Source organism: Rhincodon typus, chromosome 27, assembly GCF_021869965.1.
Source record: "Rhincodon typus isolate 14 chromosome 27, sRhiTyp1.1, whole genome shotgun sequence".
NCBI lineage: Eukaryota > Metazoa > Chordata > Chondrichthyes > Orectolobiformes > Rhincodontidae > Rhincodon > Rhincodon typus.
This window is the reverse complement of record NC_063358.1, coordinates 25,045,000-25,071,297: the sequence shown is the minus strand read 5'-3', so window position 1 is coordinate 25,071,297 and position 26,298 is coordinate 25,045,000. Positions and strand designations below refer to the sequence as shown.

The following is a 26,298-nucleotide window of genomic DNA, read 5'->3' as shown; positions in this document are numbered from 1 at the left end:
CATCAGAGAGAAAGTCTGAAATGTCAACTGATTTTTTTTTTTCCTCCACAAATGCTGTGAGACCTGCTGAGTTTCTCCAGCATTTTCTTTTAACAGCTCTGAATTGGTTCATGGAATCTCTTAAAACAACCCCATTATGATGTAAATTATAGAATTATAAGAAGCGTAGTCTAGAAAGAGACAATTCAAACCACTGTTCCTCTGCCAGTTCTTTGAAAGAGCTATCCCATTAGGCCCATGCCTCAATTATCCCTTCCAATTTTTCACATTTGTGTGTATATCCAATTCCTTTTTTGAAAGTGGTTATTGAATCTGCTTCCATGATTCTTTCAGGCAATACATATCTTCCTTTTTATTCCTGACTGCAGAAAGTTGTTGAAGAGGAGAAACATGAGCGTGTTGAAAAAATGAAGGAGCTCCTTAGCTGGGTTTTGAATACCAGTCATGAAGTGAAAAACAGGAACGTTTTCCCAGAAGAGGGAGACCCGAGATCCATTGAACAGTCATTTTGTGAGCAGCAGGTATGTGAACGCAAATGTCTTTCAGAATGTAAATTAAACCAGAAAGACACAATGCAACACTGAAAGCCTAGCATTAAATACCGAAAGTGTTGTAAATACACATTAGTTTCTACAGCATCAGCAAAAGATAGGTTAACATTTCAGCTGTAGATCTTCCATCAGAACTAAGGTTATGGCCTGACTTGTACGCTCTTTGCCAGCCTGTAAACATCGGGGATGAAGGCTCTGGAAAATCACATATCCTCCCTTGGTTTATTTCACGGTATGCCTAGAGGTGCTATGCATGGAACTGTAATCATCTTATTTTTAAATGGTCTGTATTTGCATGTTGACTACTGCATGTCCCTTTTTTTTCTTTTTTGTAGTTTTTTTTTTGTATACAAAATGCATTTTTGTATAATGTTTTAAACAGAATTAAAGGTAATGATAGTCTCCTAAGGTGTATTAACACTATTTTTTGTTTTTGGCTGTTCTTGGTTTGTTCTAGCTCTCCAGAAGCAATTTTATTGATTTAAGGTTTTTTTGCTCCTTGCTTTCTGCTGGGGTAGCTAAGCCTTTCACTACAGTCGTAACCGTACAGCACAGGAACAGACCCTTTGGCCCTACTTGCCCATGCCAACCAGTTATCCTGAACTGATCTAGTTCCATTTGCCAGCATTTGGCCAATATCCCTGTAAACCTTTCCTATTCATGGACCCATCCAGATGCCTTTTAAATGTTGTAATTGTACCTGCCTCCATTTGTCAGCTCATTCCATACATGCACCACCCTTTGTGTGATAGAGTTACTCCTCAGATCCTTTTTTAAATCTTAACCATCTCACCTTAAACCTATGCTCTCTAGTTTTGCCCTTTAGTTTTGGGGAAAAAGATCTTGGCTATTTACCCTATCTATGCTTTTGATAATTTTTATTAACAGCTATAAGGTTACACCTCAGCTGCTGATGCTCCAGGGAAAATAGCCTCTGCCTATTCAGCCTCTTCTTATAGCTCAAACCCTCCAACCCTGGCAGCATCCGTGTAAATCTTTTCTCCACCCTTTCAAGTTTAACAACAACTTTCCTATAGCAGGGAGACAAGAATTGAATGCAGTATTCTAAAAGTGGCCTCATCAATGTCCTGTGCAGCTGCAACACAACCTCCCAACTTGTGTAGTCAGTGCACTGACAAATGAAGGCAAGCGTGCCAAATATGCCAAATGCCACTTTTGTCACCTGTTTACCTGTGATTCCACTTTCAAGGAAAAATGCACCTGCACCCCTAGATCCTTTTCGTTTGGCAACCCTCCCCAGGGTCTACCATGAAGTGTATAAGTCCTGTCCTGACTTGCCTTGCCAAACTCAACATCTCCCATTTATCCAAATTAAACTCCATCTGTCACTCCTCAGCCTGTTGGCCCAACTGTTCAAGGTCCAGTTGTACTCTGAGATAACCTTCACTGCCCACTACATGAGCAGTTTTCGTGTCATCAGCAAAATTACTAACCATACCTCCTATGCTCACATCCAAATCATTTATATAAATGACCAAAAAGCAGTGGACCCAGCACCAATCGTTGCAGCAGACCACTGGTCACAGGCCTGCAGTCCGAAAAACAACGCTCCATCACCACCCTCTGTCTCCTACCTTCGAGCTTCAAGCCAATATATCCAATTCGCTAGCACCCCCTGGATGTCATGTGATCTAATCCCCTTGTAAGAAGCTATGGAGAAATCCATGTTCTTCAGTTTTTGATGGTTGCTGTTGTTGCAATAACTATTAGAGTCAGAGGTCTACAGCAATGGAAACAAGCCCTTCGACCCAACTTACCCATGCCCAGTTTTCGTCATTAAATTAGTCCCATTTGCCTATGTTTGGTCAATATTCCTCCATACTTATCACATCCATGTTTCTTAAATGACAAAATTGTACTCGCTTCCATCACTACCTCTGGCAGCCCATTCCAGGCACACTCTACCCTCTGAAAAAATTACCACTCTGGACCCTTTTGTATTTTCTCTCCTCTCTCCTTTAAACCTATGCTGTCTAGCTTTAGACTCCTCTACCATGGGGAAGAGCTGTTGTCCATCTACTTTATCTATGCCTCTCATGGCTTTTTTTTTTAAAAGACCTCTATAAGGTGACCCCTTAGTCTCCGACACTCCAGGGGAAAAAGTCCAAGCCTATCCAACCTCTCCTTATAACTCAAACCTTCTAGACCAGGTAGCATCCTAGTAAATCTTTTCTGCATTCTTTCTAGTTTAATGGTATCCTTTTGTATAGTAGGGTAACCAGAACTGCATGCAGTACTCCAAATGTGACCTCACCAACATTTTGTACAGCTGCAATATGATGTCCCAACTCCTGTACTCAGTGCCAGTGCTCTGACTGGTGAAAGCAAGCATGCCAAAGCTGCCTTTACCACCCTGTCTACCTGTGACTCTACTTTCAAGGAGCTATGAACCTGTACCCCTGGACCTCTTTGTTCTATAACACTCCCCAGGGCTGTATAAGTCCTGCCCACCAAAATCAAACACCTTGCATTTATCTAAATTAAACTCCTATGTACCATTCCTCAGCCACTAGTCCAGTTGATCAAGATCTCTCTGCATTCCCAGGTAACCACCTTCACTGTCCGCTATACCACCAATCTTGGTGTCATCCACAAACTTACTAACCTACCTCCTAAATTCTTATCCAAATCCATTATATAAATGGCAAATTATAATGGACACAACAGCCATCCTGATTAAGTAGAAGAAAACTGCATTTTAGCACTGAACATCTGAAACACTTCAAATTCATTTAATTATTTTGCAAAATTTAATTGCTGTTGTCATATGTCTAAAATGACAATTAAGATACAGCAAGAAGGAGGTAATAGCCTAGTGGTATTATAGCTGAACTGTTAATTCAGAGATCCCAGGTAATGGTCGGGGACCTGGGTTCGAATCCTGCCACAGCAGATTGTGGAATTTGGATTTTAAAGAAATATCCAGAATTAAGAGTCGAATGATGACCATGAAACCATTGTCAATTGTTGGAAAAACTCAACTGGTTCAAAACGTTCTTCTAAGAAGGAAACTGCAATCCTTATCTGATCTGGCCTACATATGACTCCAGACCGACAGCAATGTGGTTGACTCTTAACTCTGGGCAATAAACGCTGCCTAGCCAGCAACACCCTCATCCCATGAATGAATAAATAGATCCCACAAGCAGTAATTTGGAGAATTAACCAGTTAACTCACCTGCACTTTCTTCATTCTGGTCAAAGAAGAAATGTTGACCAGTATGATGGAAGTGCGGGTGAACTTTCTTCTTTTACAAGTGTACTATTGGAACGAAGCAGGTACATATTTATGACTATGGTCTCGAGCTCTGAGTGGAGTTTGATTCCATGACTGCCTGACTTTGAAATGTGAACACTGCTGACTCAGTGCCATTATATTAGAAGGTGCTAAAGATCAATTTGAGATTTTGCATGACACCTTATCAAAAAGCAGTTGATTTCTGCATAGAACTTCTGTATTTTTGAGCTTCTAAAATTAGGAGTTAACTTTAAAGTTTTTGAACTATCGCTGTCAAATTTTGTGCAATTATGTAACCGCATCACCAGATTATCATCATTTGTTGAAGTTTTGAAGCAATTTTCCTGTGATTTGTTATCAGCTTGCATGTTTAATTTAGTTCCTTGGAATGCCTGTTCAAATTACAGATTTCCTCACTGATATGATAGTGAAATATTGCAGGTGTTGGAAATACCCATCAGGTCAGGCAGCATCTGTGATGAGAGAAAGTTTACAGATTTGTGACCTTTTCTTAAAACTCTGACCTGAAATGTGAATTTTATTGCTTTCCACGGTTGCTGCCACATCAACTGTTTCCAGTATTTTCTGTCTTTGTATTGTCAATTATTTATTGTTTTTGCTCCCAGGATTTAATATACTCTACTTTACTCTGTACTTTTTCAGTGTTTGTGCAAATCTGCATTTCCTAATTTAATTTTGAAATTGATATAATTGTTCAATCCTTAAAATATATTTTCTAATCCTTGGAAGGTTTAAAAACATTACATTGATTGCTTGTTATAAATTGTCTACCTAAAGCCAGTGTTTCCTAATTGTTGGCTAGCTACTCATGATCTCCATTTTCATTCACATCAAATTTACATGCATCCTTTAACCATTTTTGTGAGTTAGAAAGATGGAAAGCAGAGTCTGTGATCATTTTGACAATTGAGTTTGTAACTGAATTTTGATGTATATTTATAAAGTGTATTTCCCTACATTATTCAACATTTTCAAATAAAATCAGTTGAATGCTATTAAAACAACATTACTGCAGCCACACTGGTGACTAGTCAGCAGTTTCTATTGGGAAATACTATTCCAGGTGAACGTGAATTAGCAAAGTGCAAAACAAAGCTTAAAAGTATTTATTTTTGGTACAGGCAATTACAGAAGAACTCCATGCCAAGAACCATCAAATAGCAGAGGCAATCAAAGCAACACAGATCTTTCTAGCAAAACATGGGAACAGGTTAGTTGGTGTCGAACTTTGTAATTGTGTTTGGATCTCAGTTGCTACCATGACAACACATTACTAAAAATGAACAGCTGGGAAAGGAAAAGATCTGCTTCCTGACTTAATTATGTCTGGGTATGGAAGCTTAAATTTCATAAATTGTAATTCTTGCCAAGTTCATGCTTTGTGCAAAATAATTTCTTGTGAAGGAAGTTCTATTGTATTCCTCGATCATCAACAGCTAATCAAAGTAACCCATGTTTACCACTTGATGTAATCAGTTAACTCGTATTGTAGATACTAGAATTAGAAATCTATACTTCGACATCCAGAGGGAAAAGTGTGGACAGATACATTTGGAAATGATTCTCATTTGCCTTTAAGATTAAATATATTGCAGGTAACAGAATTTGATCTCTATCTACATAAGTGCATGTAAACATAAGCATAATTGCCAGAGAGCAATATGGTGACTAAATCTAATATTGTGTGCAGTAGCATTTTTGTGAGGTAATCTGCACAATGTGTAACACCAACATCCCGCTGCTGTGTTAATGTAGTTTGATTCAGATTGTTTTCCATTAGTTAGTTTCAATGGTACAAGCACAATAGAAATATTTGAGAATTAAAGTAATATTAAATCAAAAATATACTTGTTTTTAATATCTCATGATTGTTTTGGTTGAAGTAGGCTCAAAATCTACACATCAAAATAAAACAATTCTTCATTTATGTTTCAGTGCTGCTGTGTTAATGAATGCATAAAAATTGCTTACCTATATTGTATCAAAATATCTCATCTGGCAAGGCAACCCTTTGTTCCAGGTTTCAAATGTGCAAAAATAATTTGCAAGTAAGCCATAAAAGTTGATAAGGGGGTAGCCAGTGGATGTGGTTTACTTGGACTTAGTTTCCAATAAGGTCCCATGTAAGAGATTAGTGTGTAAAACCAAACTTGTATGGGTTTGGGGATAGCATACTGTCAAGGATTGTGACTGGTTGGCAGACAGAAAACAGACAGCAGGAATAAACTGGTCGTCTTCCGAGTGCCAGCCAGTCACTAGTGGGATACCACAAGGATCAGTACTTGTACCGTAGCTGCTCACAATATATATTGTTAGATGAGGGAGCTAAATGTAGTATTTCCAAGTTTGCAGATGATACAAAGCTGATGGGAGGGTAAACTATGAGGCAGATGCAGAGATGCTTTAATGTAATTTGGGCAAGTTGAGTGAGTGAGCAAAGGCATGGCAAATGAAGTATAATGTGGATAAATGTGTGGTTATCCACTTTGGTTGCAAAATCAGGCAGATTTTTTAGTATCTGAAAGGCAAAAGATGAGAAAGGAAAGGGGAAAGTGCAATGAGACTGGTGGGACTGACTTATGAAGAGAAATTAGATCAGTTTAGGAGTACAATCACTGGAGTTCAGAAGAATTTGTGGGGTGGGGGTGGTTTCTCTTCAAAGCATATACAATTCTGAGAGGACTAGACAGGGTAAACTTAGGAAGAAAGTTCCAGATGACCGAATAGTCCAGAACCTGGGGTCACAGTCGAAAGATATGGAGTAGAGCATTTAGGATGAAGATCATGAGAAATTTCTTCATCCAGGGAGTGGTGAGTCTTTGGAATTTTCTGCCACACAAAGTGGTTGAGGCCGCAGCATTGAATATTTTCAAGAAGGGGTAGATATCATTCTTAGGGCTAAAGGGTTCAAAGGGTATGGGGAGAAACTGAGAACAAGATACTGAGTTAGATGATATTGAATGGCATAGCAGGTTTTAAAGGCCAAATGGCCCACCTCTCTTTTTGTGTTTCTGAAAAAGGCCTCCAGGGCCAAGAGCAATTTGAAAGGAAAACTTAAGTCTTACCAACATGCATACCATTGAGGCATGTAATGTAAAAATTAATTTTGTATCCTAATGCCCACTTCTGACCAGTACAGATTATATTCAAACTCTAAAGGAAACTGGAATTTGAATTCTCCAAGTCGGGAGCGGCACGGTGGCACAATGGTTAGCACTGCTGCCTCACAGCGCCAGGGACCCGGGTTTTGCCTTGGGCGACTGTCTGTGTAGAGTTTGCACATTCCCCCTGTGTCTGTGTGGGTTTCCTCTGGGTGCTCCGGTTTCCTTCCACAATCCAAAGATGTGCAGGTTCGGTGGATTGGCCATGCTAAATTGCCTGTAGTGTTCAGGGATGTGTAGATTAGGTGGGTTATAGGGGGATGGGTCTGGGTGGGATGCTCTGAGGTTCAGTGTGGACTTGTTGGGCCAAAGGGCCTGTTTCCACACTGTAGGGATTCTATGATAAGTCGTGTAGTATAATTTTTTTTTATTAAAATACCTGCAATTGGTTCATGTTTCTTGGCATAATTAAAACCACTTTTTAAAAATGTGGGCAGAATGTTGTTTGTTCTCTTAGAAATTCATAATCTGCCATCTGTTAAAATGAATAGAAGGAAAGTTACAGATTAATGAGTGTACTGCTGGAAAACACTGATCATAAAATCCATCTTAAAAGAAGGGGAGACTGGTTCAATGTAAATGCTCACATCCCAATGATCAAATGAAATTTGACTACACTTTTTGGAAGAATCCCATGCAGAATTTTCCTTCCTCATTTAATTTGGCCTCCTTCGCCCCCAGTTCACAAATGCAGGCAATGTTAATTACTAACTATTGAATCTCTTTCCAGGATGTCTCTGGAAGAACAGCAACAAGTGACATCACAGTTGAACATGCTAAAAGAAACATATGGTCACCTGTGTGAACAATCGGCAGAGCAACTTCAGCAACTACAGGATAAACTCACTCAGGAAGTGCAGCGCAAGGTACACTTTTTGGGTCATAAAGATGTTCTTGAATTAATATTTCAAGTATCATTTTACTACCTCCAACATCCGATAATTTGAGTACATGGATCAGCATATGAATGTCATTTAGAATGCATAAATGAACAAAAAAGCTACATTGCATGGTATGTTTTATCTGTAATAGCACGGAGTGAACTTCATTGCTCATGTACGTCCAATTACTCATAACACAAATTTTGTGTTTCTCAGCCAATATCTCCAACTCAACAATGCTGTCTTTCAATGTGCTACTCCTTGTAGTAAATTGTGTACGCTTTTCCTTAATTATGTTTCTTTTCAAAGTATGTACCCGCTATGTGCTTCATTTGTAGTGAAAAAACTCTGCTAGAAATTTGTCAGGCTAATCATAGTTGGCATTTAAAGAAATCCTATTACAAATTTGCATTCTTAACGAAGCAAACAGATAATATTGTACGATGTGAGTTGAAAACAAAAATAGAATTCTCATTTGCCTGGAGAAAGTACTGGAGAAATTCAGCAGACCTGGAAACATTTGTGGGAAGAACCAAAATTGACATTTCCATTCCAATTTAATGCCTCTCTTAGCTCACCAAGGCTGAAAAGTGATGGGTTGCACACCGTAGAAAGAGATGTAGGAGAGCAAGTGGATCAGAAGGGCAAGATCAGGAGAAGGTTAGAAGGTGAGGTAGATTAGAGATCTCGCATGACGCAGCGTAAAAGGCAAAGGAAGTGAGAACGGTTGAAGGGATGTAAATAGATCCAATGTAGGTATTAATGGCAGAACACAAGTTCTACAGAAAGCAAAGCCAAGAAATCCAGACACTTCTCAAAACCACAATAGGGTTCTCCCTGTTCTCTACTTTCCACCCGACCAGCCTTAAATTCAAAGTATTATCCTCTGCTATTTCTGCCACCACCAGCATAATTGCTGTCACCAAACACATTTTCTCCTTCCCTCTCCTGTCAGCGCTGAAAAGGTCAGTTCCCTGCATGACAATCTGATCCACTCCTCTATGACCTTCAGCATCTCAAACCCTCCCACTCCTTCCATGTGAAGCTGTAATTTATTTATATTTCTTTCAAACTAGTCCACTGTATTTATTGTTCACAATGCAGTCTCCTCTGTGTTGGCGAAACCAATTGCAGACCAGATGAATGCTTTGTGGAACACCTTGGCAGCCCATTTGTCCAGACCAAGGCCCCACGAAACAATGAAACAATATTTGATCATTTGTTTTGGTCAAGTTGGTTGGGAAATAAATATTAGCACCATACCAAGAGGAATCTTCTCTGCTCCTGTTCACATTGTGACATTGTATCTGTTATATTGATATATGGAATATCAGTTTAATGCCTTAATCCAAAGTAATTGAATACTAAGCATAATTTTTCAATCAGGCTATAAAGGTCCATTCTAACTAAGGAGATTACTGTACATTGCCTGAGAAACAAAAACTAAATCTTTTCAGACATCATATTCATTGTTTACTGCTTCATCAGTGCATGATTGTATACGAGTGTGTGTATAAATAGGAACATTCTAATCAAGTTTTGCTGAATTACTACCACTTTTCCAAAGTTACACTCCTAATGTCTGTTTCAGGATATATCCATATTACCTATATACAGTGGAGCACTGTATAATATAGCTTGATACTAACTCTAATTGTGAGAACACTATAAAATATGGTACAATCTATCAATATTTCAGCATTTGGAAGATCACTAGTGATAAATAGCCCATTTTAGAACCTACCTTCTCTACGTCATTCAGCAAAGGAGGTGGTTGGGTGTATATATGTTTATTGCTTCACTGCAGAAAGGAACCATGTTTGAAGATGGTACAGTCTTTGCTTGCTATAAGCAGCATAGTGCGATCATTGTCAAGTCTGAATTTCCATGACAAGTTGAGCATGATGTGTCACTCTGATTTTCCTATGAATAATTATGTCAAATTAACCAGCATCCTTGCTTACAACTCAAAACTAACCCTTCTGAAATAGAAGATGGATTAAAATTTGATGCAAAAAAATCCCATAAAAGCCGCATGCTGGACCTAACAACAAGCTTACACTGTGTGTGACACTGCTGAAATACTCGCATTAGCTCTGTTTGCTGCTGGCAAACCTACTGGTAAGTAAATGTTTTTCTTTTCCTGTTCTAAATTGGTATATTCTCCTTTTGTCACACATTTCTGTCTTTATTCATTGTCACTATGTATTTCTGATTTAAAATATTAGATAATACCAAATAATTAACTACCAATATCCTGAAATTGAACTGGAACAGCCATTTAAATACAGTGCATATAAGGGCAAGTCAGAGGCTACGAATCCTGCAGGGAGTAACTCGCCTCCTATCTCCTTCCCTATGAACCATCTAAAAGACAAAGTCAGGAGTGTGATGGACCACTCCCCACTTGCCTGGATGAGTGTAGCTCCAACAACATTCAAGAAGCTTGACACCATCCAGGATGAGGCAGCCCGCTTAATTGACACACCATCGCCACCTTCACACTTGTTCCCTTCACCATAGAGGCAACCTAATTTACTAGCTACAAAATGTACTGCAGCAACTTACCAATTCTCCTTCGACAACACATTCCAAACCCGAGACCTCTTTCACCCAGAGGATAAGGGCAGCTGATGCATGGGAACATATTCCCCTGCAAGTTCTTCTCCAAGCGACATGTTGTCCTGACTTGGAACTATAACCATTGCCATTCCTTCGTTTCCACTGGGTGAAAGCCCTTCTAGTCAGCGGTATGGGTGCCTCTACACCCTGAGGACTACAGCATTTCAAGAAAACCGTTTACTACCACCTTCTCCAGGGCAATTCGGGACAGGCAATAAATTGCCTGGCCAGCAATGCCCATGTCCCAGGAACCAATAAACAAACCAAAAATAAGAAATTGTATGCATAAAACAAAGTAACATATTTCTTAAATTGTAATATGTTGTCAAATCTGTCTGTTTCTGTTTTTAATTTTCTTAAGGTGGAGGTATTTTGTAGTTCTTCTCCAACACTCCCACATGAACAAATAGAATTTCCAGTAAGTCTATTACTAATTAAGGTACTCATTGCCTTCACACTACAGACACCAGGATGTAGCTTTGTACTTAGAATTTGGGAGAGAAGTTCCTATGCTGCTTCATGAGGGAGAAGGAGTATCAGGGTATCCACAGAAAACAACCAGGTTAACTAGATAACCTTTTGATCAGGAATTGATATATAATGTACAAAAAGATAAAATGAAAGTGTAGAAGCACCAGGATAAATATAAATGGCTTTTAGTTACTCAGGAGATGGCAAGAACTGCAGATGCTGGAGTCACAATCAATATAATGTGGAGCTGGAGGAACATAGCAGGTCAGGCAGCATCAGAGGAGCTGGAAAGTCGACATTTCGGGCAGTCCTTTGAAACCCGAAACGTTGACTTTCCTGCTGCTTTGCCTGACTTGCTGTGTTCCTCCAGCTCCACACTGTATTGACTAAATATTATAAATGGTACTGGACCTTGCCTGTTTGCCATCAATTTTAATATAGGGTATCAATTGCACTGAATTTAAGTACGTATTTAAAACGCATGGTATTCTGGTTTACTTGTACGGCTGTCTGGTTTAACATACAAATTAAAAATGTGCAAGTACAGATGTTTGTAAATGCAATGGTTAATCATCCTAAAGAAATTAAACTTTCCCCAAAAATCATTGCTTACATTCTGGCTTTCAGCTGCCTTGAGTTACAGGGCGTCCGAAATATATTGTAAACTTCCAGAAATGATATTTTAATATGATCTGTATTTTAGTCTAAAAATATCACACTGCATTAAATAATCAGTTCAGTAAGTAGGAATAAAATTTATGTAACCAGTTTCAGGCTTGCATAGAAAATAGAAGCCAGAATAGTTAATTTGGCCCTTCAAGCCTGCTCCACCATTCAATTATAATTGTGGCTGATCACCCAGAATCAATAGCCTGTTCCCACTTTCCTCCCAGTCTTTTTGATCCCTTTAGCCCAGTTGTCATATCCAATTCCTTCTTGAAATCGTGTAATGTTTTAGCCTCGACTGCTTTGTGGTAGTGACTTCCACAGGGTCCTTACACTCGGGGTGAAAAAATTTCTCAACTCAGTCCTCATGATTTGCTGTGTATCCTTAGTCTGAGACCCCTGGTTCTGGACTTTCTTTATGATGAACCTCCTTCGTACACCTCCCCTGATTATAGGTTTCTGTGAGATTCCTCCTCATTCTTTTGAACTCCAGTGAATATAATCCAAACCAATTCAACCTCTTGTTTCTCAGTCATGCCATTCCAGGAATTAATCTGCAAACCTTCATGACACACTCCCTCGATAGCAATAACATCAGATAAGGAGACTAAAATGGCATGTAATATTCCAAATATGGTCTCACTAAAGCCCTATGTAATTGAAGCATGACATCCCCACTCTTATTCTCAAATCATCTCACTCTGAAGGCCAAACTACCACTTGCCTTCTCAACCTCTTGCTGCACCTGCCTGCCTACTTTCAGTTATTGGTGTACAAGGACACTTGGGTTTCATTGCACATTTTCCACACGTCCCTAACCCCCTCAATTAATAGTCATTCAGATAATGGTCTGCTTTCCTGTTTTTGCTTCCAAAGTGGATTACCTCACATTTATCCACATTATACTGTATCTACCATGCATTTGTTTACTCACTCAACTTGTCCAACTCTCACTAAAGTATCTCTTTGTCTTCCTCACAGCTCACTCTCCCATCCAGTTTCTGTCATCTGCAAGTTTATGGATATTGCACTTAGTTCTCTCATCTCAATTATTTAATATATATTGTGAATAGCTGGAGCCCATGCAGTGATCCTTGGGATATGCCCCTGGTCACTACCTGCCATTTGGTAGAAAACCTATTTATTCCTATTCTTTGTTTCCTGTCTGCCAAGCAGTATGTTATCCATCTGAACACACCAACCCCAATCCAGTGTGTTTCTGTTTTACACACTAATGTTATGTGGGACTTTGTAAGTCCAAATAAACCATACCCACTGCCTTTGCCCAGCGTCAGCTCTACAACCTTAAAGAATTCCAGTAGGTTTATTAAGTGTGAATTTTTCTTTTTCATAAATTGAAACTGACCTGGTCCAATCTTGCCACTGTTGTCGAAGTGATCAGCTATTAAATCTCATAATTATTTTTCAATTGCAAAAGTCCTGATGGCACTCATCCTTAGACAGTATTTATTGAAAAGTTTACAAATGACAAGAATGCTACAAGTCTGTTAGTGTTTTGTTAGGTCAAAACATTACCTGCCACATTTGCTGTGTTGCTTGCTTTTTTTGTGCGATGCTTAATCTGACTATTACCATCCCACAACACTACAAGTTCATGGAATATGGATGTTATTTACTTAGCCACTTTCTAAAGTCGATTTATGATTATTAGATGCTTTTATAGTTTTGAGAAGGTATATACAGCAACATTTACAAGTATATAACAGTTCAGCAATTTTCAGCATAAACCACAAAAGGAAAATATAATTTTGCAGTTTTAATATCTAACAGCTCATTAATGTAATTTGCATACTTTTTGTGCATTGTCAACCATTGCTGCCTTAAGATTAAATAATTAATATAATCATCTTTCAGATTATCAAGAACTCCAGAGCGCATTTTTTTCCTTTTTTCAAAAACTTGCTCTTGTAATTTTTCCTACTGAGGGATCTAGTTTCCTATAACTGCAGGCCATTGTTTCCTGCTGCATAAGTGCTCATACTCGATTGCCCAGTTTCAGAGATCACTCAAAGTTTACAGTCCATTTTCACAAAGGACAAGTTAGCTACCCACCAACACCAGAACGGACTTTGTGTAGAAAGGATGTTTCACTCGGTGATATCATGATGCAAATTATTTTTTTTGCTGAGCCAACTCTAAATGCAGTAATGGAATCGGAACTGAGCTCCCCTGCAGGTGTAGGGATGATTAGAAACGGAAATATTGCTTTCTGAAGGGAGTTTCAAGACTAATTCATACCTATCAATGTAAACGCTGGCAGATTTAATATAAAAAGGGGCTACGACAAAAACAGATTAAATTCAACTGAAGTGGGGGATGCTAAATTCAATTGACAAACTGTTATGAGCCAGTTAAGACATAGCTGCAATGACTGTAAGTTCCTTTTTAGGTTTTGGAGCTTTAAATGCAAAATCTATATGATTTGTCTTTTACATTTTTATAGTTTTAAGAATGGTTTTGTCAAAATGAATGTAAACAATTACTGATAAACCAAAAATTACTCTTTTAAATAAGTGCATATGCCTTTAATTAATAGTTGTTTGAAGTTCAGTGGCCTAACATGTTCTTTACATTTTCCAGGAGAATGAAACAATTGCAGGTGTGATTGACCTGGGAACAGTAGAAATGTTTTCAATTTTCCATGCCATGCAGAAGGGCTTTATAGATCAGGACACAGGGCTTGCTTTGCTGCAAATTCAAGTAATTAATTCTGGCCTCATAACCCCTGAAACAAATGAAAGTCTAACAGTGGAAGAAGCTTTCGAAAGAGGTGCACTAGATGACCGAACAGCTAAATCTTTAAAAAATCTGCAGGCTGCAATACAGCTTCTGAAAAGCGCAAGCTTTAGAAGTAAAAAGCTTCTGCCTGTTGCTGCTGCTATTGAAGAGAAGAAAATTGATGAGAATGTTGGGCTGAAGATTTTGGAGGCACAGCTTTGCAGTGGTGGTCCTCGTCACCCATCAGTAGATGAAGCTGTGAATTTGGATAGGACTTTACGACAGGGACTGATTAGTACTTCTCTTCATGCAAAGCTGAAAGCGAGACAAAGAATGCAGAAAAGTCTCATTGATCCAAACACAGGAGAAAAGCTCAATCTTTCAGAACTGATTGAACGGTGCATTGTTGATAAAGAAACTGGATTGACGTTATTTCCAATAAAACAACTTGCTGGTGGAATGGTGTGCCTGAAATCAGGTAGAAAAGTTAGCATATTCCGTGCTATTCAGGAAGGCCTGATAGATCAACAGGTGATGGTAAGACTTTTGGAAGCCCAGCTGTTTGCTGGAGGCATTGTAGATCCTAGAACAGGGCACCGATTGACGGTGGATGAAGCAGTCAGACATAATTTAATTGATCATGACATAGCCTGTTCCATATTAATTCGTCAGATCCAGATGGGTGGTGTTATTGACCCTGTCTCGGGTCAGCGACTAACACTGGATGAAGCCGTGCAACGGGATTTGATGACCTCAAGAAGTGCGTTGGTTATATTGCAGTCCCAGTTGTCTTTTAAGGGTTTGCTGTGGCCAGAATCTGGTGAAGTCCTTCCGATGGCTAATGCTTTGCAACAGGGACTTGTCTCCACAGAACTTGCGCACAAAATCCTGAAGAAGAGAGCCACGATATCAGAACTTTACGTCCCAGAAACAACTGAAGTGCTGTCCTGGGAAAAGTCAATTCAACATGGATTTGTAGACTCTAAAGTTGCTGAAGTGTTAAAGTCTATTCATATACCTGATATGATACCAAATATCAAAGAACCAAGTACTGCAAACCTGAACAGATTGAATTGGTGGTCAGCTTCTGAAAGCCTGGCAAATTCCAATTTGACATGCCTAGATATGGACAGTGGTACTGAAACCTCTGATAGTCAAATAGCAGAGGTAAAGCTGTTGTCATATTTGATGGCACAAACTTACATAGATGTGCACACTGGTAACAGATTACTTTTGATTGATACGGAGTTGAATGACATCACAAAAGAAATCATAGGTGCAACTGTGGTTGTGAAAGAGAAAGGTCTGTCGGATGAATGCAATGGAGAGGATATTTCAATGGAAATAAACGCTCCACAATTTGTTGAAATATGTTATTCAGATAATGCAGTGTTAGAGCAGAATGACAAATTAAAAGCAAGTGATGAGAAGAAAACTGAAGTTCTTCATGGAAAACATGAGTCAACCTCAGACATACAGATTAAGGAAACTATAATTGGCAAAGAAATAGCAGTCAGTAAAAAAATTGACTTTGTGTCTCAAGAATTAGGTAATAAACCTGGAACATGTGAAGATGTTCTATTAAATAAAGCACAGCCAACGACTAAAAGAAAAAAGAAAATGGTGAAGCGTGAGACTGATGAGAAAGAAAAACTTAAACAAACACTGGCTAAATCTAAGCCTGTCACTAGTGTAATCATTAATGAAACTGCTATTGCTGACAAACCTACAGAACTACAATATAAAGCATCCATATCTAACAAAGATACTGACAATTCACTTTCTGTGGTAACTGCCATGAAAAATCTATTGCCTTCTCAAAGGCGGGATGACATTAACAAAGAAACCATTGAACTGCAGGCAGATGCACCATTATTTGGTTCAGAAATAGATGTTGCAGCATCTACAACTCAAAAGTCACTTCAAGAATCTCATGATAGGTTTGAGCTCTATTTTTTACAATCAAGCTGTGATGGAGTTGCTTCTCTCCTAAATACCAGCAAGAGTGAACCAATATTATGTGAAGAAATTGAACAAGACCATCTGAATGAGACAATAAAAGGTAAAAGTGAAAAGCTGTCTAACAGAGGGCAAAAGTCTGAGCAATATGAAGTAGTAGAGGCTGTCCAATACTTAAAACCTGCATTAAAGTCGATTCCAACAGAAGAATTGTTGGAAGAGAAACTGGCATTAAGTTGTCTGATTGACCAGCTTCAAAGCGGAGGCATCATTGATGATCAAACAGGACAAAAACTAGCACTCAATGAAGCAGTGGCCAAAGGAGTGCTGCAAAGCCACACTGCTCTCAAACTGATGGAAAAGCTATGCATCTTCAGTGGCTTCTTTGATCCTCAATCCTGTGAGACGCTTACAGTAGCTGAGGCAGTAGATGAAGGACTTGTGGATGAACAGTTGATTCATAAGATATTCAACTCTGAGAAAGATATTTGTGGTGTAATTGATCCGGAAAACTCTTCCATACACTCTGTTAAAGATGCAGCTGAAGTTGGCCTTCTGGATCAGGAAACTGCAGCCAGAATCCTGGAGGGACAGGTGGTTTCCGGTGGAATCATTGACTTAAAGCGAGGCAAACGGTTATCAGTGACTTTAGCTTCAAAAATGGGCTTGGTAGATAATGCACATTTGGATAATTTGACCAAGCTGGAGAAGGCCATTAAAGGAAAGGAATCTGATGAGAAGACAAGGCTGAGAAAGTTTTCATTACAGCTGGAAATGAATGGCATAGTGGATCCGCAAACAAAAGAATGCTTGACTATTGTTGAAGCAAGAAAGAGGGGTATCCTTGATAAAGCAACCATTCTTAATGTTTTGAAAAAGCAGGTGGTTTTGGGGGGCATTAACCATGACATATCAGGAACTAGACTTTCTGTAACTGCTGCAACAAAATGTGGTCTGGTTGACCAAGATATAGCTGAAGAATTAATTGAAGTAGAGAAAGCTTGTCAGCATGTGTATCTCCATCCTAAGACAATGCAGCCAGTCACTTTGTCTGAAGCTACAAAATTAGGTCTCGTAAACTCAAACTTTGCTTTGGAAGTGCAAGAACTCCAGGCTTTGAGTGGCAGGTTCAAAGAACCAGGAACTTCCAAAAATCTGACTTTAACTCGAGCTGCAAAGCAAGGATGGTTAGAAAAATCGATAATGGAAAAGGCAATGGCTTCTCCTGAAATGAGTGAAGGAATTGTGGATCCTGCACAGTGTATGATATTACCTTACTCCGAGTTAATAAAAAAAGGAAAAATTGACATGGAATCTGGCAAGAGATATTTGGAGGTTGGATATTTTACGGGAATTGTAGATGATGACTCTGGCAGGATGTTATCTGTTGCTGAAGCAGTAAAAGCAATGAAAGTGGATCCAGTGCCAGCTTTGCGACTGCTGCAGGCCCAAGCTGATAGTGGTGGAATTGTGGATAGCGCTACTGGTAACAGAATGACTCTTGCGAAAGCTGCAGAGTGTGAACTGGTAGGTGACAACATGCTTAAGACTATTGCTACCAATCAACTTTTGAATGGAGGAATATTTGATGCACTTACTGGAGACAAGATGCCACTGGTTCAAGCAGCTGAAAGTGGTCTGATTAGTCAAAAGGTGGCCAAGGAAATTCAATTCAGTTTGGGTTTTAGGAGTGAATGTACTGATCCTGACCAGACTAGTGCTGCAGAGATGATAGAAATTGTTAAACCCATAATGCAAAAAACCTCTTTCAAGGAACTATCCTCAAATGAAATGAACCAGATATTACCTCCAAGAATAAATATTGAAGACCAGTTGAGTGGTGAAATTGGAATAGTCACTTCCAAAAGTGAAGGGCTGTTGTTGCCTGAAGTGCTTATATCACCTGAAATGGATAAAATGGCAGTTAAAGAAGATCTATTACCTCCTACTCATGGTGATACTACAAGTTCCCATGGTCAGATAGTCTCTGCTCAAGAAGCTTTGGTGTGTATGGATAAAGAGATGGAATTTGGAGATGCAAAGAAAGTGGTTGAAGAAATGGAGTTTTCTAATGCCTCAGAGGAATGCTTAAACATTATGGAGAAAGAACTGGACATTTGTTTGGAAATGAGTGATTGTCAGAAATTTGTGGAAGGAAATGATCATAATTCTGGAAATGGAACACAAAGCATGATTTGTAAGAATGTAGAAAGTAAGAGTGATCAAGAAGTCTGTTTAGTGGATAATGAAAAGAAAGAACCCAAATCAGAAGAAAAGGAACAACTGATTTTACCAAGTATAAAAGATTTTCCCAACTTTGAGGCAAAGGGAATGAAGGAATTGATAAAACAACGACTGGAAGATGAAATCTCAAGAGACAGTGTGCCTATAAATCGTAAAGAAAGAGATGCACTTATAAGAAAAAACAAGGAAACCATTCAAAAGCTGGACGATGAAAATTTAACTGAAATGAAGTTTTTTTTTGGAATGGTAACAAATATTGAGCACCCTGAAGAATCAAATGTAGAAGCAGCGGAACAAGAAAATAGAGAGCAAAATGGACAATTAACAGGTAAAATATCTGATGAAGGTAAACGTTCCAGTGTTAGCGAAACAGCGCTATCTGCTCTGCCCACAGAAAGTATGTTTCTAACTAACGACCCAGTAAGTGAAAACTTGATCATACTTTCAAAAGATAAGCACCTATGTCCAGAATCTAAAGAAATATTCATCACAAAGATAAGTGAAGGTGAAAGATCAATAACATGCACAAAAGAAGAGGAAAAGACTGAATTTGTTGAAAAACTGAATAACACTTTAGGTCAGAAAATTGCACCAAATTCTAAAGCAACTGTTAGAAGTGGCCTATTAGTTGGCAACATTGAAACTGCCCAGATGACCAATGAAAATTTACTGCAGAAACAAACTGAAGAACTAACATTTACGAATTTGAATGAGCAAGGAGATGATAACAAAGATACCAGAAGCATTGAGAACAGACCAGAAGAGGAACAAAAGCAGGTAACTATAACATATATTGTAGAATAGTTTAAGTTAGTTTGTTTTGTTTATTTGTCTTTTCACACTTCGTGATTACTTAGACAATCTTTTCAGTTTGATTAACCATAGGCTATGCTCGTCTGAGTGTTATTCCCTATCCGGCCCATTAGTGTGAAATAATGGACGTGAGTGACTGACTTCCTGTTATGATTTCCCACCCCAAACTTGCTGAAGACTAGCATGTAGCTTCTGCTTAATATTCTGCTAAATGTAGTCTAGTTAGATTGATGCTTTCGACATTGTTGAAGAATCATCTCCATGAGATGATTACCTCTGTGAAATTTACTCACTGGTTTTCCAGTTTTCTGATCTGTTTCACTGGCCTAACCTTTTACGTTTTGATTTTGTTAGGTTGACCACCCCTCCCCCAGTCACTGAAACCAAAATGCCCGGAGAAAGTCGCTTCACCTCAATCTAATTAAAGGAAGTGTGAAAAGTGGTACAACCTGCTTTTCACCCCAATCTGTCATAAAGGAGTGGTTAAATAAAATAAAATCCTTTCACTCATTCTATAATCGACAAGTAAAAATTTATTTATCTAACTCTATAAAGTAAACAAATTTAACAGAACTACAAAAGAACTAAACATTTCTCCCTTTAATTTTGGACTATTCCTGAATAAATAAAGCTCTAATGGTATGCTGTTCCAATCAATACAAGTCCCACTTACATTAACCAAACTCTTAAGAAAAATAAATTAAAACTTAGTCTCTCAAAATTACAGTCAGGATAAGTCTCCTGGAATGCTCTGCGCCCTGTTCGCTGATCCACAGTCAGGAATGCCTTTCTCCGTCAAATTCATGTCAGGAATATTAGCTAAGTGTGTTGCTGTATCTTTAGATGGTTTTCTGAGAGCTTAGAGAATTCTGAGAGCCAGTGATTCTTTCGTTTATAGCTGAGAGCTGTTTTCTTGGCAGATGATAGTTGACTCTCACTGATTTTCAAATGCCCTCTTCTTTTATACCTTTTGACCTATAAATTTCTTACAGTAGGATTGGTTCTAGGTTGTCAGAGCCATTTGATTTAAATTTAATTGGGTTTTGGTATCTAGGGCCTGGTTTAAATTAATTGGCTAAATTCAAAAACCTGTTGTCTTTGTAAAAATGCTGCTTTGCCTGCTAACAGTATAGTCTTTTGACACAGTTTCAAATTCAAGAACTCTGCGCACCTGCTGCCTGCAGACTATTTTTAAACCGCCAAGCCTTTTTTTAAAAAAAAAAAATCTTTTAAAGGGACTACACACTTTTTTTCCCCACCCCCTGTCATTTTACAAACATTACTCTACCCAACTTTGCAAGACCTTCCCCCTTAAGAAATAAATGAACCATTATGATGAAAAGATGGCTTTTTTTTTCAAAAGCATAAAACCACCATTACTGGATCCATAAGTCATTAATCAGAGTTACACATTTCATACTAATTCTATATACACTGCCGAGTCTATCTTAAATACATGTTTTCCTTTTAAACCTGCGATGTGTCTACAATAACATTTTCACGACCCGCAACATGTACAATCTGTAAATTAAATGCTTGTAGCATAAGACTCCAATGCAAAAGTCCTGCCTTTAAATCTTTCCAAAAATATGAACTGGTTGTAAACGGTGTACACAATCATCTCTGATACATTGCTTGTGACATAAACATTAAAATGTTGCAAGGCCAGTACCTCTCTCCCTCTCTCTTTTTCTTTCTCTATTTTTCTTTTTCTTTCTCTCTCTCTTTTTTTTCTTTTTCGTTCTCTCGCTCTCGCTCTCTCAACAGTTGAATATTTTTCTCTGGTGGATATTGAGTTTCTTTGAAAAATAACCAACTGGCCTGTAAATTCCACAGTCATCTTACCATTATAACACAGCTCCAACCCCTACATCGCTTGCATCGATAGTGACTTTAAAGAGTCTCAAGAAATTAGCATGGCTGAAACTGATGCAGTGGTTAACACTGCTTTTAACTTCTGAAATGCCTCCTGGCATTGTTTTGTCCAACAAAATTTTGTGGTGTTCTTTAACAAATCTGTAGCGGTGCCACTGTGATACTAAAGTTTGGTACAAGCTTCCAGTAGAATCCGCTCAGTCCCAAAATTGTAGCACTTCCTTTTTCGAGGATTGTCTTGGAAATTCCTCAATGGCCTTTGTTGTCGCATTCCTCAGTATCATCCATCCATGTCCAATGTTGTGCCCTAAGATCATCACCTTTGCCAATTCTGTTTTTGCCAAATTTTATGACCAACTCCGCCTTCCACAGTGTCTCCAAAGCTCTGCCAAATGCACCATGTGACCTTTGAACAAGTTGCTAAAGATCACTAAGTCATCTTTATAGACGGCACAATTAGTCAATCCTGCCATAACTCTGTTCATAAGTCTTGAAATGTGGATGGTGTTTTTCATTCCAAAGGACCTACCTTTACATTGATATAGCCCACTTGGGGTCACAAAAGTAAAAACATCTTTTGCTCTCTCCAACAAAGGTACTTGCCAGTAACTGCGAAGTAAGTCCAACTTAGTGACGTAAGTGGCTTGTCCAACTTTCTCCACACAGTCCTCCAGCCTTGAAATTGGGTATGAGTCCGATTTAGTCACGGTGATGACCTTCTGATAATCTACGCAGAATCGTTGAGTATCATCAGGTTTGGGAACCAACACAATTTGCAAACTCCATTCACTTTGACTTGGCTTGATGATGTCTTCTTAAAGCATTGCTTCCAGTTCCTTCTGTACTTTTACTGTGTTGAGAGGAGTAAGCCTGTAGGGGTGTTCTTTCGGAACAGCATTTCCTACATCCACCTTGTGCACTAAAAGTATTAGTCCTCCCCATTCTATTTCTACATATATCCTCATAGTGCTGCAACAAGCTTTTCAATTCAGTTCTTTGTTCCTGAGACCTGTAGCTTATTACTCTATCCTATTCTTTCAGGACTTCCTCATAATTCAATTTATTCTGAGGGACATCAAAATCCAAATCGTGTGGATTTGATTCCTCACTCCGAGTGGCAGTAACTAATACCTGTTTCTCCAGTTCCCTTTCCCTGTCATAGTAAGGTCTCAGCATGTTAACGTGACATAATCAATATTTTTTTCTATCTGGCATCTTTACCAGATAATTCACCTGACTTAACTACTTCTGAATCTGGTAGGGACCACTATACCTTGCTTTTGAAGGGATCTCCTACGACTGGTAACACCAACACCAATACCAATACTTTATCCCATGGGCAAATGTACAAATTTTGGGTTTCTTGCTTCAGTAAATGCTGTGCCACATTCAAATGTTGCCTAGCTAATTCACCCACTCTGTTTAATCTTTCTCTCACCTCAGATACATAATCCAACTGAGATCTGTGACTTCGGATCTATCAACTTTTCCTCAATTTTGAAGGCCCTCTTACTTTTTTATGAATATCAATTCAAATGGAGTTAACTGAGTCGATTCATTTGGAGCATCTCTAATAGCAAATAATATAAATGGGATACATTTATCCCAATCATTTGGGGATTCCTGGTAGCACGCCCCAGCATGGTCTTTAGAGTCTGATGCCACCTTTCCAATGCTCCCTGTGATTCAGGATGGTATGCACTTGAGTGTTGGATGCCTAAACTATCCATGACCACCTTAAACGATTTGCTAGTTAAATCTGACCACTGGTCTGACTGAATCTCCCTGGGTAGTCCATAACGGGTAAAGAAAGCAAGCAACTCCTCCACAACCTTTTTTTTTTTGCCTTGACATTCCGTAATGGAATTGCCTCCAGAAATCTGGTAGATACATCCATTAACATTGGCAAATACTGGTTCCCACTTTTGGTTTTAGGGAGGGGACCTACACAATCAATGATAACCCATGTGAAAGGTTCTTCAAATGCGGGAATTCCCCATTCCTAGATGACGACCTACAGGTAACTTGTGTGCTACCTGCAATACTTCCTGTTTGCATGCTACCGGCAACACAATCTGGTGAACTTCTGCCCATCTCTCCTCTGCACTAACCTGCCAAGGTTCCATTTCCACCTTCTTTTTTTAAATATTTTATCCATAATGTAATAACATTCTGGAATACATTCTGATTCCTTTTACGAGTAGGCTTTATGATATAAATCTTTTATGGTCTCATCTTTTTGTTGTAGCTCCATTAGTCTTTGAGGACTAAACACCTCCACCCGATCCTTTACGTGCGTAGGCTTTTCCTTTACCATTTTATCAAACAGGGCGTCAGCTAACTGGACCCCAACTCCTTTTTCTTTCTCTTTTGGTTTTCCTTTCTTGCTTTAACTTATGACTGTGGGATCTTGTCACTACACAGTCCAGAAAAAATTCCAGGGTATTTTTTCTTTTAACTCTCCAGTTCCCTGGTTTTCTTTTGGCTTTTCATCTTTGATCCAGCTAGTTCTTTTCCAAGAACAAACTGTTTTCTTGGAATAGACACTCTTACAATCACCTCTACTGTATCTTCCCCAGTCTGGATTGGACTTTCCAGCCTTATCTTACACGGGAATGTTAAATCTCTCGATGTTTTCCACAGATGATTGCTCTCTCGGGTAACATTCAGAATGAGTGCCCATACTTGCATCTCGTACTATTAGACACTGACCAGCTCCCGTATCTCTCAATATTTTAACTTCTTTACCTTCTCCCCCTGTTCTTCCTGAGTAAACCTTCACCTCCAGAAGTGAAGTCTTTGAAGAGATCGGGCACTATCATACTATCCAGCCCGTGACTAGGCTGTGCACTCTCCTGCAGCTCCTCGACTTACTTTGGGATTTCCTTCACTACTTCAACTAATCTCATTGGGTTAGCCTCTTTCACCACATCCTCTTTCCCACTGCCTCTCTTAATCCACCAGCACAGTGACTTTGTGTGGCCCCCTCTACAGTGGAAATACTTGAGGTCTTTGACCTCTCTTTCACCCTCTTGGGTTTCTTTATTCCACATGTGATAAACTGTTCCTAGTATGATCATTCATCGATCTTCATTGAAGGATCTCCCTTTTTCCCAATTGCTATCCCTCCCGGAATGAAATTTGTGTTGGAAGCTGGATTTCAATTCGTGCACTAATGTGTATTCATCTGCCATCTCTGCAGCTCTTCTCTCTGTTTTAACTTTCTGTTCCTCAATGAGTTATCATTTCTGGAAGTGAGTTTTTAAACTCGTCCAACTGAATAATCTCTTTAAGATCCTCCTATGTCTTTTCTATCTTTAATTCTCTCACCCATCTATCGAAGTTGCTATGTTTAATTCTTTCAAACTTTATGCAAGTCTGACTTGGTTCCTGTCTTATATTTCTGAACTGTTGTCTATATGCTTCTGATAGCAATTCGTAGGAACTCAAAATAGCCTGTTTTACCTCTTCATATTCTCTTGGTGCCTCATCTGACTGTGCTGCAAACACCTCACTAGCCCTACCTGCTAACTTGGTCTGAATTGACATAACCCACGCAGTCTCTGCCCAATTCATCTCGTTAGCCAATTTCTCAATGGAAATGAAGAAGGCTTCTGCATATTTTTCATCAAATTTTCATAAAATTTTCATAATGTTTTGACATATTGGGTCAATAATGGGTCTTTGGCTACAATGGATTTGCTCATCACACTCTCCTCCTCAAAAGCTTTTAACTTGACTTCCGTGTTTAATTTGCAACTTCTGATTTTCAAACTCTTTCCCTTTCTTCTCTCTCCCTCTTCCCTCTTGTTGCAGTCTCTCACTCTTCCCCTCACACCTTTTTTGTTCTCCAGTCTTGCTCTTCCCCCACCCCTTTGTTCTCCTGTTCTCTCACTTGCTTTCCCCCTCCCCTTTCTTCTCTCACTCTCGTGTGCTTCCCCCCTTTTTCTCCTCTCTCACGCTCATCCCCCCATTCTTCTTCTTCTCTCACTCTGAAGCTCGATCTCGCACTCACCCGCCCCCCCACAATCGTTCTTCTCTCGCGCTCGCGCTCACGCTCACGCTCACACCCCCTTTCTTCTCTCGCCCTCACCCACCGCCCCTGCTTTTTCCAATATGCTCCCCTGGGTCAATATATCAAAGGCTATTTTTCCTTAGTAGCAGAATGGCAATATTAAGCAATCTCGCATCAAAGAAATGACTGTATTGGCTGAGATGAAAAGTATTTTGGCACCTCCAAAGTTTGGTCACAGGGTTTAAAATATCGAGTTTCCTTCACAGATTGCTGAAAATTTAATGTGGTTTGTACATAGAAATTGAAAATGTCTTTAAATAGCTTTTCTTTATTTTCATTCATTTTTATACCTCTGTTTGACTATTCCAATGCGCTTCTTAATTGATCTCCTACATTCTACCCTCTGTAAATTGTACATCATGTGTGACACTGCCTGTCTCAATTTGCACCAAGTCCCATTCCCTTGTCACCATTATAGTTACTGATCTACATTGGTTTATGATCAAGCAATGGAATTCCTGTCCTGGTTTTCAAATCCCTCCATCTAAGTAATATCCTTCACTCCTGCAGGTCTCTGAAATAGCAGTTTTTCTCTGATTCTGGCCTCTTGTGTACTCTTAATTGTTTCACAATTGGTGGATATGCCTCTAATTGCCTAGGCCCTACACCTTGCTTCCCCATCTGCCATGCTTTTCTCCCTTAAGACAGTCCTCAAATCTGCCGGAATATCTGCTTACGCAGCTATTTTATATTTTATTTCATAACGTTCCTGTGAAGCACCTGGGATATTATTTATTACTTTGCAGTTAATAAAGAAGTATAACTTCTTTATTTATATACATATAAAGGGTATGTTCTAAAGCTGTTCTGACTCGGTCTCCAAAGATAAATTTCACAACATCTTTGAGCATTTACGTTTATCTCTCTTGAGCAAATACAAAGCCTTCTAATCACATTATATTCCATTGACTTATTGAACCAAACTTTGCAGTCAGGCACTATTCATTACCTCTGCACATGC

The 26,298-nt window shown here is 39.0% G+C and overlaps 1 protein-coding gene across 1 annotated transcript in view; it reads left to right on the top strand.

Annotated features, from left to right (window-relative positions):
- The window catches only part of LOC109915062 (microtubule-actin cross-linking factor 1, isoforms 1/2/3/4/5-like), a 101,508-nt gene extending 82,130 nt beyond the window's left edge, over positions 1-19,378 (top strand). The window contains exons 31-35 of the mRNA XM_048612951.1: positions 369-521; positions 4,953-5,041; positions 7,723-7,858; positions 10,857-10,913; positions 14,234-19,378. Coding sequence (XP_048468908.1) covers positions 369-521; positions 4,953-5,041; positions 7,723-7,858; positions 10,857-10,913; positions 14,234-19,378 — 5,580 coding nt within the window. The remainder of the gene's footprint in view (positions 1-368; positions 522-4,952; positions 5,042-7,722; positions 7,859-10,856; positions 10,914-14,233) is intronic.
- Positions 19,379-26,298: the final 6,920 nt, after the last annotated feature.